The sequence below is a fragment of the Cygnus olor genome, unplaced genomic scaffold (genome assembly GCF_009769625.2).
Source record: "Cygnus olor isolate bCygOlo1 unplaced genomic scaffold, bCygOlo1.pri.v2 S102, whole genome shotgun sequence".
NCBI lineage: Eukaryota > Metazoa > Chordata > Aves > Anseriformes > Anatidae > Cygnus > Cygnus olor.
In genome coordinates, this window is record NW_024429084.1 from 95,163 (window position 1) to 107,837 (window position 12,675).

Here is a 12,675-nt window from a genome sequence, read left to right on the forward strand (position 1 = left end):
GAAGAAATGTGAATTTTCAGGATGTATATTCATCGCTGGAGAAGAAATTCTGAAGTTCACCTGTACTTGCTTGGTCATCGCTTTGTCTATCATGGTGTGCTCCCTCATCTTCCAGGCACATCCACAAGTTTTGGTTAAACAGACCCTGCTGAATGTCCCCTTTCCAGCTGCCTGTCTGGACCTACGCACTTACCATGGTTCTCCTGGTTTGCCCTCCCCTTACTCTTTGATCATTAGACTGCTCTCACAGACCCAGTTGCTGCTTTGAGCTTCAGGTAGAAGCAGCCCAGCTTGTCCATCTATCAGCAGCCTGTCTAATTGTTTCCTTACCAAGATCCTCATCATTTCTCATTGAATTCATATGATATGGATTAATAATAACACTATCATTTTTAATTTCCTATCTATCAGTATAAAATACTTCTACAGTCATTCTTTTGTGAAGGTAAACTTCACAGGAGGCATACACAATGAGCTTGCTTTGTTTTCTGGATAACTGCAGCATGTTTTCACGTTCTTTGGCTGGAAATAGGAAAAACCCTTCTGCACCTGAGTGCAGCCAGGTCTCTAAGGAAAGCAGGTGGGAGCTGGTGCAAAGGAGCTGTAACATCCAGCTGCAGACTTTGGTGCAGAAGTGTGGTGTAAGGAAAAGTGATGCAAGCACCAAGCAGACAATGGGAGAAATGTCAGGGCTGGGGTGGGGAGGAGCAAGGTTGTCCATGCGGTGTCGGATCTCAAGAGTCTGCTTTTCCTATCTATGCAATTCCCCAAAGGAGACACCCTGGATCAATATCAATTAGTGAATTGAAATGCTCCAAACCGAAATTAAACTAAACGCATCCTTTAAGATGAGAAAAAAAAATTATTAGGTGCTCTTTGAAATCTTCCTCCTTAACTACACCATGAAAGCTCTCCAATTAGCTGTACAAGTCTTGAAGTCTTGAACAAAACTATGTAAGAAGCGTTAGGAGTTTCTTCATTTTAATGAGTTCCACGGTGTATTTTGGTGCTGAATTTATGAAGCTCAGGTACTGAGAGGAGAATGATGCAACCGATTGAGAAAGTAAAGTCAGAAGAAAAAGTTGAAGTGACTTGGAGTATTAACGGGCCCCACTGAGGGCCGTTACTAAGAGAGTCTCCCCAAGAACTTGTTAGAGCAGATAATTGGAGGCCATGATTACAGATAGTCAAAGGCACTGTGATGAGAAATGTTTTGATGAAGCAGAAGGGCCAAGGCCCGATACCAGCTACCGGAGGGGAGATCCTACACACCCATGTCTGGTTCAGGGCTTTTCCTGGGGTCTGTGGGATGTGGTGGGCAGTGTGATGCCACAAGAAGAACACTGGAGCTGGAACTGGAGTGGCTGCAGGAGCTGGAACTGGAGCGGCTGCAGGAGCTGGAACGGCTGCAGGAGCTGGAACAGCTGCAGGGGCTGGAGTGGCTGCAGGGTCTGTCACTAGGTTGATAGTAGCATCAATTGCAGCTCGATAGGCGTAGGCCAGACCCCAGCACACTACAGTGATTTGTGTCACTTTGGACCTGCCAGAGTCATGACACCCTTTTTTCAAGCATTCTACCAGTTTTTTAGGATTTTGCAGTTGTTCAGGGGTGAATGTCCAAAACACTGGAGGTGCCCACTGCTCTAGAAACCTGCCCATATCCTCCCACACTCCCTGCCACTCGAAACTATCCCGCCTCAAGACAGATCTCTGGATGAGATTCGTAAGTAGTTGTTTAACCTTAAACAAAACCTGAAGCGCATTCAGGAGACATAACAACAAGAACATGGTGGTCTGAGTATCCCAAGGATATTCAACATCTTGGAGAACTATCGTAACTAGCTCAGAGGATAAGAGGGTGGTGAAGGAGAAAGGGAGAGTGAACAAATAGGAAAAAATATCTTCCCCTGTCCCCTCCACAGATTGGCTCCCTGACAAAAAAAGGCAATAGGTGTAATTGCTAATAGTTTCTGAGATATGGTTTCCAAAGTATAGAGTCGACGACAGTGCTGGGTACAAATACCAGGTTAGAGTCGTGACCAGAAATTTCATCATATCATAAGCCATTGTTACAACACACAGTACCATACTGATCTTAAACCAGGGCCCGGAAAGGATAAACAGCACGACAGGAAGCACATACAGAAAGTAACTTGCTATAAAACTCAATTTGGAAAACAGGCACAGCAGACTCGAGATTAAAGCAATCAACATTGTGACTAGCAACTATTAAGCAGGTCGAATACTTATACCAATTTTAGTTTAACACACTCTGGTCAGATCTGTCGTTATGTCAACCCTTCGTGCCCCACATTGAGCGCCAAAAAGGACTGTTGTGGTTTAACCCGGTTGGCAGCTAAACACCACACAGCCGTTCGCTCACCCTCCCCACTCCCTCTCTGGGATGGGGGAGAGAAATGGGAAAGTGAAGCCTGTGAGTTGAGATAAAGACAGTTTATTAAGACAGGAAATAAGAATAACAATAATAATAATAATAATAATAGTATGATAATAGTACTACTACTACTACTACTGTGTACGAAACAAGTGATGCACAATGCAATTGCTCACCACCCGTTGACCGATGCCCAGCCTATCCCCGAGCAGCCGGCCCCCCACCCTGGCTAGCCACCCCTATATATTTTTTAGCATGACATCAGATGGTATGGAATACCCCTTTGGCCAGTTTGGGTCAGCTGTCCTGGGTCTGTCCCCTCTCGGCTCGTGCTGCACCCCTAGCCTGCCTGCTGGCAGGACAGAGCGAGAAGCTGAAAAGTCCTTGGCTTGGTGTAAGCACTGCTCTGCAACGATTAAAACATCAGCATGCTATCAGCGCTCTTCTCATCCTAATCCAAAACATAGCACCCTACCAGCTACTAGGAGGAAAACTAACTCTGTCCTAACTGAAACCAGGACAACATAGGCAAAAATAATCTGAGAGGCTGCAGCCACATGGGAAGTTTTGATCGGTGGCCATCTTGGCCATAGCAATCACAAAGCGGTTGAGTTTAAAATCTTTGTTGATAGGAGGAAAACTGCCACAAAACCTGCTTTTGGCAGGGGGGTTGGACTCGATGATCTCTTGAGGTCCCTTCCAACCCCTCCAATTCTGTGAATTCTGGACACGGGGAGGGCAGACTTCAGGCTGCTCAGGGAACTAGTTAGGAAGGTCCCCTGAGAAGCTGCTTTGGAAGGTATCGGGGTCCATCTTTTTAAGCACCACCTCCTAAGAGCACAGGAGCAGGCGATTCCAAAATGTCGGAAGTGAAGCAGGCGGGGCAGAAGGCCAGCTTGGCTGAGCAGGGATCTTCTTCTAGAGCTTAAGAGGAAAAAGCTTCCAGTGTGGCCACTGGAAGCGAGGTCGGGTGACATGGCAGGGCTACAGAGGTGCTGTTCGCCTCTGTCGGGAGAAAATTTGTGCGGCCAAAGCTCAGAGGTGAAGCTGGCTAGTACTGTGGGTGACAACACAGATATATATATATATATATATATATATATGTATATATGTGTTCAATATGTTAACAGCAAAAGGAGGACTAGAGGAAACATTGGTCCATTACTTGATGAGGATGGTCACCTCACAAGCAGGGACATAGGCGAAGCAGAGACATTTAATGCCTTTTTTGCCTCTGTCTTCAAGAGCAGTGATGGGCTCTGGGACCCAAGGGGCCCAGAGTTGGAGGGCTGCGACTGCGGTAACAAAAACCTCCCAGCCAAACCCACACCGGATGCATATGAGTCTACGGGGCCTGAGGGGATTCATCCCAGGGTTCTCAGAGGGCCGACTAATGTCCTTGTGAGACCTCTCTCAATTATTTTTCAATGGTCTTGGGAGCCCAGAGAGGTCCAAGTTGACTGTAGGCTGGCAATCATTGTGACAGCTTTCAAGAAGAGCAAGAAAGAAGAGCCTGATAATTACAGACCTGCCAGTCTCTCTTCAGAGCCTAGTAAAAATATGGAGAAAACTGTTTGGGCGTTACTGAAAAACACCTGAAAGACAACACAGTCATTGGTCACAGCCCACCAAGGTTCATGAGGGGAAAGTCCTGTTTAACAAACTTAATTTCCTTTTATGACAACATCACCCATCTAGTTGACCAAGGGAAGGCAGGTTTTGGATTTCCATCAAGTTTTCAATACTGTTTCTCTCAGTATCCTTCTGGACAAAATGTCCGTTGTACAGCTAGATAAATACATGCTGTTTAGGGTGAAAAATTGGCTGATGGGTTGGGCTCAAAGGGTTATAGAAAGGGGGTTGCATCAGGCTGTTGACCAGTCCCTAGTGGGGTTCCCCAGGGTTCCATTGTAGGGCCAGCACAAGAGGCTGGAGAGCAGCCCTGCAGAAAGGGATCTGGGGGTTTTGGTCAACAGCAAGTTGAATACGAGTCAGAATTCAGCCTGGAGGAGACTGAGGGGAGGCCTCCTGGCGGCCTGCAGCTCCCTCACGAGGGGAGCGGAGGGGCAGGTGCTGAGCTCTGCTCTCTGGGGACAGTGACAGGACCCGAGAGAACGGCACGGAGCTGGGACAGGGGAGGCTGAGGCTGGGTGATAGGAAAAGGTTCTTCACTGAGAGGGTGGTCGGGCACTGGGACAGGCTCCCCCGGGCAGTGGGCATGGCTCCAAGCCTGCTGGAAGTCAAGAAGCGTTTGGACAACGCTCTAACATTCTCCGATATTGGGCGGTTCTGTGTGGAGCCTGGCGTTTGACTCAATGATCCTTGTGGGTCTGTGTGGGAAAGGAATTTGCAGGTGGCTTTGCGCTATTTCACACGTCCCTGAATTAGAGATAATGAAGAAATAAGCGTTAGAAACAAAAACTCGAGCAAGGTGGAGATAAATTGGTTGGAGATAACTTGGCTACAACGTTAAAGATGAGCTTTGCGCAGTGGCCAATTGCTGGCTGGCGTGAGGCGCATGTCTCGGGGCGCCTTCTGCTCAAGAGCCATCAGCAGACTGTGTCTTTCATCCCTTCAGGTCTGCCCCTTTCCAACTCAGGATATTCTATGATTCTAAGTGTGGCGCCCAGCATTTGGCCTTGAATGCCACGCAGCTGGATGCGGCCCGTCGATCCAGCCTGTCCAGATCCCTCTGCAGAGCCTTCCTGCCCTCAAGCGGATCAACCCTCCTGCCCAGCTTGGTGTCGCCCGCGAACTTACAGCGCCCGGACGCCTGGGACCCACCCAGCCCAGGCGCGTGTCACAATGGGACCCTTTGTGACATCCCTTGGTGACACGCCAGGGGTCCGCCTTATAAGAGTGCAGCCGTGGCTCGGACCCTCAGTGTCGGTGCACGGCAGTGACGGACAGGGCAGGAGCACAGGGCCTTCGAGGAGTCCCTGAGCACAGCCCACGTCCCACAATGCCGCAACCGCCCGCCCGCAGGAGCCGCCGTTTTATCCTTGTGAGCTCTCCCACTCCAGAGACTCTTTCTGAATCTGATGAGGAGGGAGATATCCCCCCCAGACAGCCCAGGCTGGCCTGGCAGGAGACCTGGTCTTCTGAGGGCAGCAACCTGCCAGCAGAGGACAGCTTGCTGGCAGAGGGCAGCAGCCCGGTAGTGGACAGCAAGGAGGAGTCGCAGCCGCTGGATCCCAGTGAGTCAGGGTCACGGGGATGGGGTGGGGAGGTTGGGGACAGCGAGACCCCCTGCTTGACTCCAGGACTCCTTTCCTGGCTAAACCGGCGGGTGGGCCCGACGGGGCCGAGCTTCCTCCACAGCACCACAGAATCCCAGGACGCTTTGGGCTGGGGGGAACGTCAGCGATCACGACGCCTCCCCCCAGCCCAGGCTGCCCAAAGCCCACCCAGCCTGGCCGTGAGCAGCACCAGGGAGGGGGCACCGCAGCCTGCGCCAGGGCCTCACCGCCCTGGGCGTGAAGGATAGAAATCCCTCCCTGACCGAAAGAAACCTGCCCTCTTTTAGGTTATAGCCGTCACCCCTTGTCCTGTCGCTGCACTCCCTGATGAAGATCCCCCCCAGCTTTCCTGGAGGCCCCTTTGGGCACTGGGAGGCCACAGCGAGGTCCCCCCGCAGCCTTCTCCAGGCACCACAAGCCCAGCTCCCTCAGCCTCTCTTCCCAGCAGAGCTGCTGCAGCCTCTGGGCATCCTCACGGCCTCCCCACGTCCTTCTGGGGCTGGGGCCCTTCCTCTCCTCACTCCTGCATTCAGCCCCTCTCTGCAGCACTCTTTGCTTTCCTCCTTTCCAGATAAGGCATGGAAACTGTGCAAAGACTCGGCCATGGAATTCATCGAGGCTTATGTCAGCAGCACAAAAAAGGTAACGGCAACTGCTTGCATCGCAGCCATGCTCCTGGCGCTGCCACGGCTCTGCTGCGGGGCTGCTGGAGGGCTGCTGGCTGGGCAGAGCCGTGGCCTCTGGGCATCCCACACAGCTCCAGACCCCTCAAGGCTTTGGTCCTGCTGGCCGTGGGTTTCCCCCTAACGCTCTGTTTGTGTCTTTGTGGCTGCCAGGACAAGGAGGAGCAGAAGATGCTGTTCCTCAGCAAAATCTGCGCTCTGTGCAGAACTGTTACAGAGAAGGGCTTGTCGCTGGACTTGCATGCCTTCTGCTGCAAAAATAAGCTGGTGGAGAACATCATGGTGAGAGGATGTGCGGCGGGTGGGGAAGGGGCAAGGCCCTCAGGCACCAGCCCCCTGGGAGGCCGGGACTGGGGCAGCGCTGGCTCTGCTGGTGCTGGGTGCCAGCGGCTGCAAGCTCTCATCCCACTTGTGCTCTGCAGGCGCTGCTGAAAAAGGAGCCCATGGACAGCTTGCACACAGAATTTCGGCAGAAGACCATGGAGACTCTCACCGTCCTCAGGTGACTGCCCAGCCCCTGGTTGGGCCAGCACATCCCCAGGGCAATGTCCTGGTGGCCCTGAAGCTGGCAGGGAGGCTGCCCATCCCTCCCGGGGACGCCTGGCCAAGGGAGGTCCGTGTCCTCCTTCATAAGCCTCGAGGCACTGCGTCCAACAGGCTCCTCTCTCTCTCTCCCTCAGCAACACCGTGCCAACAGCACTGCATGGCAAAAAGGAGAGTCTCCGGAATGCGTGCTACAGGAGTGTCTTCTTTCTGCCTCCGGAGTCCAATGTGCCAGAGACAGAAAGAGCGCTCTACACCAAGGTATGTGCTGGGTGAGATACCGGCACCCCCAGTCCTGCTGAGCTGCTGCCTTGCTTCCCCGTGCTGAGACAACTGGAGACCAGTGCAGGGCTGGGGCCCAGATTTGCTTTCCCAGCCTCATCCCTTCTTCCCCTTCCCCTTCCCTGGCTCCAGAGGGGCTCAGAGCCAGCTCCTGGGGCTGAGAAGGGCCACAGAAATAATTCAGTGATCATCTGTCCTCCTTGCAGACTATGAATGCCATGGACCCCATGCTGGCGGCCTTCGTACGCAGCTGTCCCACCGCCAGCGTCAGCACAGAGTTGCAGAATATCTTGGAGGTTTGGCATTTGCAAAGAATTTCCAAAGAATCCTCTCAGGTCACATTTGCAGACCGCTGTCAGCCCAGCAACTTCTCTCCTTACAGGTGCTGCTGGACTTTGCTGGCTCCAAAAACTCAGCTGTGCGTGAGAGAGCTGTGACGAGGATTGAGAGGCTGAGCACTTTCATCCTCTCGTATTTTGTGGCCAAGGTAAGGAACAAGGAACCCTCCACCCTTTCCTGCATCCCAGAACATCCTGCCTCTCAGGGGTGCCTGCGAGGCAAGCCTGGATGCATGTGAGGGCCTCAGCACCCTGAAGCAAGGGTCTTCGTCCCTCCTTTGCCCCTGCTCTTCCCTCCCCAGGCCCTGCTCTCTCAGGGGCCGGCTCTGCCTCCACTAAGCCCTTCGTCTCTCCTCCCTCCCTCCCCCAGATCTCAGACTACAATGAAAAATACAAGGACAGCCACGATGATCCCAGAAAGCTCTACATCCCCATCCTGGGCCAGCTGCTGGGACACCTCTTCATTGTCAGCTGTGGCACAGATTCCATCAGTTGCACAGCTTTGGATGCTCTTTTTCGCTTCTACAAAATCATCTCAGATGGAAGAGGTAAGAGAAGGTGTGGTGGGCAGCGTCCGTCTGCACACAGACATCTGCTGGTATGTCTGCTGCTTTTCCCCGAGTATTCTGAAGGATTGTTCTTTTGCTTGGTGGAGGCTGCCCACGGAAGTCTGCCAGGTTCCCTGACCTCCTCTGCTCCTCACAGCAGCTTCCCGCAGGAATCTTGCTATCGTTTTTCACAGAAGCTAAATGCTTACGGAAGTCCTGGAGCAGTTCTCTGCTGTTGTCCTTCTCAACCCTCCCCAGATCACCTACCATGCTGTTTTGAGGTCTTCCCCAGTCTAAGCCATCAATCGATTACCACTTCCCAAACCACATCTTCCCTGAGGAGTGGACAGCAGAGCCAGCCGTGCATCACCAGGGATGGTGTCGCCCTCCAGAATTCTCCTTGACTGTTTGCTCCCTGCCGCCTTGCAAGCAGATGTCAGGGAGCTTCCTGCACATCCTGACCCCGAGCAGAAGGGGTCTGTGACACGCTGCTACCCCCACGGCACCCAACGCCATTGCTTCTCCTCCTTCTGCATCATCCCTGAGGTCCCTCTTGCTCCCAGCAGCCGTCACCCTGTGCTTTACATCCCTGCCCACCACTCTCCTCACCATGGGTCTGAGCCTCCCTCCTCAACCATTCCTAGTGAAAGTGCTTTTCACCATTTGGCAAGCTTGTTGGCAAAGATGCTCTTCCCTACTGACTCTTCGGTGTTCCCCTCTGTTTAGAATGCTCGCTGACAAAGGACATGGAAAATTATGCAGAGACACACAAGAATTTGAAGGATGCAACATTTCCATTTATTATAATGTCCTTTCCATGTGAGATTGCTGAGGTAATGAGTTCTGGCCTTGCTGGGAATCTTGTCCGCAGCATCAGCAGGCAACTCGTGTGAGCAAAAGGGTCCAGAACCGGTGGGGCTGGCACGGCCTCACTCGCCCTGGTGAGAGGGTTCCTCTTGTCCCCAAGCTGGGGCTATGCGAAGGCTGCTCCCCTGTGTCCCGGCAGCAGCTCCAGCCCTCCTGGCCACCAGCAAGCCCTGCTTACCTGCAGGGCCAGCACTCTGTCCCCATACGCCCCATCCTCACTCCTTCCCCCTGAGGGCCCTCTCTCTGGAGCTGCCCTTGCTGCTCAGCTAAGCAGCACCCTTGGGACACTCAGTGCGGCATGTCTTCCCTCCCCTCCTCCTTCCCACAGGTGTTTGGAGGATACCTCTTCCCTTCTGAGAGGCTGGACGTCATCCTCACAGCCCTTGAAGCTTTACAAGACTCCAGCATCCATGACAAGCAGGGGGCCTGCAGCGTGCTGGACACAGCCTTGGAGGACCCTGACTACTGGCTGACAGATGTAAGTGGCCTGTGGCCATTGCCCTGCCCTTGAGCTCTTTCAGGTGTTGTTCCTCCATCCCTCCCTCCCTCCTTGCCTCCCTAGCACACCGAGCTCTCTTGGGCTCCAGAAGCCACCTGAAGCCAGCAGGGAGCAATGGAAGGGGCCAAAGTTTCAGTGGCAGCTGTGGAAATGGCTGCAGTCTGGTGGACACACCATTCCCACCTTGTCCCCCCAGGTGCCAATAATCATGGAATGCATCAGGAAAAACCTGGACAGCATCCACACGGCATCAGCACGGCGCTGCCTGGACTCCCTGCTTCTCCAACTGACCAACCAGATGTCCAGGGAAGAAGTCAAGAACCTGCTGCAGTTCTCTCCGCCAAGTGACAGGTCCTGGCCTTAACATCCTTGAGGGCTTGTTCCACGTCGGGAGATGCACCTGGAGACTCTCTGGTTGCCAGAGCCATGGCAAACAGCAGGGCATCCCCAAGGAGCACAGCCCTCCATGCCACCAACATGTTCCAGCCCCACTGGGCCAGCCAGGGCTGCAGCAGCCCAGCTGTCCAAGGCAGCCCAGAGCCCCCCTGCCCCCAGGGAATGCCAGCTCAGCCCCCTCCTGCTTGCCCAGGCTGGGCCCCCAGCGCTCCCCAAGTCACAGGGGCCGCAGGACAGCCTGGGTCCTACGGGGCTGGCCCAGGCCGCGGCCCTGCAGCTGAGGCAGCCCCGCTGACAGAGTATTCTGGGCTTGCAGCACTGCCCTGAGCATGTGGGAGGTGATTCTGGCCATGCCGCAGACCTTGGAGAAGGTTTTAAACTTGCTGATGGAAGACTTGCCACTGTGCGACTGGTGCACGGCAGTGACAGAAGACACCTGCATCCGTCGCTTGGCTGTGAGTTCCCAGATGAAACCTTGCTCCCAGCAGGGCTGCGCGTGCCCCTTCAGGCACACAGGCACAGCCCTGTCCCCATCTACCCCCAACCTGCCAGCTCCCCCAGGACGTACGGACACATCGTCCCTGGGGCCGGCAGTGCCGGCAAGCCCCCGTAACCAGCCGTGCCTGGTACCTCTTTGGTGCCAGCTCGCGCTGCTCCATCCCTGCCCAAAGGCGGGAGAAGAAGAGGCTGCAGGGAGCCCTGCAGGCCCTGACAGGCTCTCCCTGCTCTTTCTTGCAGATGCTGGCCCAGAATCACATTTCTGAAGAGGAGTTTGGTAACCCAGTGCACCTCCTGAGTTACCTGAAGCACCCAAGCCCAGCGATGCGCTTGATGGTTCTCAAAGGGCTCTCCACCGTGTCAGAGAGCCCTGAGAAGGTGAGCGGGTCATCGTCAAGCAAAGCCCTGTTGGCAGCCTGGGGCTTTGCTCTTCTGCCCTCCCATCCCTCCCCGTTGCTCTCCCCGCATCCCTGTAGTGCGCCCGCAGCCACTGCTTGCAGGAGGCGATTGCCATGCCAGCTGCCAGGAAGCAAGGCAGGAGGCTGGTGCTCAGGAACCACAGCCCTTTGCCCAGGGTGGTCTCTCACGGCTTCACGGAAGGGAAACTGTGTCTTTCCTACAGGCAAGAAAAATTCAGGTCGTGCTGCCAGACATCCTGGAGGCCCTGCAGGACACCAACACAGACGTCGTGCTGAAGGCCCTGCTTGTGCTCAGAATGTGATGGCTCATGTGGAGAGGAGAGAGGCCAGTCGCACGGCTCTGCAGCTGGCTGAGAAGCTCCTGCCACTCTTTGACCATGTAAGTCTGCTGCGGGAGCCCGAGCCCTCAGCTGGGCCCCCTGTAATGAGGGCTGCCCTTCAGCCCGACCCTGTGAGCAGCACTCAGGCAGGGCCTTCCCAGTCTCCTCGTCAGCCCAGCCACTGGGGAGCTCTGCTTGGACATGGCTGGTGCGGCTGGTGGCGAAAGTGGGGTGGCTGGCGGGCAGCCTGTGATGGCAACCGACTGCGTTGCCTTTCACGGGCACCACGCCTTGCAGCTGCCCCGGCAGGGCTGCTGAGCAGCTCTTCTGGGAAGGATCCAGCGCTGAAGCATCTCACAGTTCTGTGATCTCCCTTCGCATCAGCCACGCTAATGTCCCTGCACCCCATGGGCGGGCAGCAGCTGTTGCTGAAATTCATCCTGTCCTCCTCCCTGCCAGGAGTCCAGCCAGGTGCGCGAGCACTCCATCTGCCTCTTCCAAGCCGTGACGGAGGCTGTGCTGCAGCAAAGGCAGAAGGAAATGAAGAGGACAGTGCACAGCAGCCTTCTCCCACTCTACTTTCGGATGAGAGACCAGAGTGAGCGCGTAGCAAAGGTACAGATCTCAGAGCTGACCAGTTACGTGGGCAAGGGTGTGCCGACACCACAGAGATGCTCTGGGGGATCTCTGGCCGGCAGCGTGAGCTGCCTCCGATGGTGGCTGTCCCGTGTCCTTGCCCTGGCCATTGAACCCAGTGCACGCTGTCCCCCACCACAGCCTCCCATAACACGCTGGGAAAGGCTCGCAGCCCTGCCAAGAGGAGGGGACAGAGGGTCTCCTTCCCAAGGCTGTGGTGCCATGTCCCAACCTCTGCTGCTCCACAGGCCTCTGGGGAAGCTCTCGTCGTCGCTGCAAAGTTTCTGCGACGCAAAGAGCTCAAGCACTTGGCCCAGAAAGAACAGACGTGGAAGATCGGGGAGTGCTTGGTAAGGACGACCCCACAGGCCCCAGCCCCAGCTGGGCAAATGTGCCCGGCCAGAGCCCGCTGCCTGCAGCTGCATCCTCGCTCCCTTCCTTCCAGCACAGAGCCCCAGGGGGCCCTCCCTGTCCCCAGGATGCTGGAGGAGACCCTGGGGAGGGTCTGCAAGCCCCGTGACCTTGTGTTCTCTCTCCAGCTGCAGCAGGGCAGAGACAGAGTAGAAGAATACCTGCAGCAGAGCCAGCCCTACCTGCAGGACTCTCAGACCGTCTTGCGACTTGAGGCCGTCAGGTTCATTGGTGAGCCCAGCCCCTGGGTCCCTCTTTGGGCAGCCTTTGGCAGCCCCAGGCACTGCCCTGGCAGTGAGGCGCAGCCCTGTTGCCCCCAGAGCCCCCCGACTGGGCCCTTGCTCCAGCCCCCCTCGGGCAATGACCTTGCTGGGGTGCAGGAGGGGGCACAGCCTGGCTGGCCAGGCCAGGGGCTGCGCTGCTGGGAGCGTGCTGGGGAGCGGGGGTCTGATGGGAGCTCTGTGTCTAGGGCTTGCTGCGCGCTACTCCAAGGACCAGAGCGAGGAGAAGCTGAATGAAATCGTCAGCGGTGAGTGAGGGCAGTGGTGTGTGTGCTAGGGCTGGGGGGACAGGGGCAGAGGCCCCCACGCCTTGCCCTGCT

The 12,675-nt window shown here is 55.4% G+C and overlaps 1 protein-coding gene across 1 annotated transcript; it reads left to right on the forward strand.

Moving 5' to 3' along the window:
* Window positions 1-4,736: 4,736 nt before the first annotated feature.
* LOC121063088 (maestro heat-like repeat-containing protein family member 7) lies at window positions 4,737-11,022 on the forward strand. Its single transcript, XM_040543422.1, has 14 exons — window positions 4,737-5,592; window positions 6,206-6,276; window positions 6,471-6,599; window positions 6,740-6,819; window positions 6,998-7,121; window positions 7,349-7,438; window positions 7,525-7,629; window positions 7,851-8,028; window positions 8,755-8,861; window positions 9,224-9,373; window positions 9,591-9,745; window positions 10,107-10,245; window positions 10,529-10,666; window positions 10,911-11,022. The coding sequence occupies exons 1-14, from the start codon at window positions 5,358-5,360 to the stop codon at window positions 11,007-11,009; spliced, it is 1,800 nt and encodes a 599-aa protein (XP_040399356.1). The 5' UTR covers window positions 4,737-5,357; the 3' UTR covers window positions 11,010-11,022.
* Window positions 11,023-12,675: the final 1,653 nt, after the last annotated feature.

Bases quoted from the DNA above. Each gene is read 5' to 3' on its own strand.
- LOC121063088 (XM_040543422.1), top strand. From the start codon at position 5,358: ATGCCGCAACCGCCCGCCCGCAGGAGCCGCCGTTTTATCCTTGTGAGC. The intron at 6,277-6,470 runs GTAACGGCAACT...TGTGGCTGCCAG, and splicing joins ATGTCAGCAGCACAAAAAAG to GACAAGGAGGAGCAGAAGAT. The intron at 7,439-7,524 runs GTTTGGCATTTG...CTCTCCTTACAG, and splicing joins AGTTGCAGAATATCTTGGAG to GTGCTGCTGGACTTTGCTGG.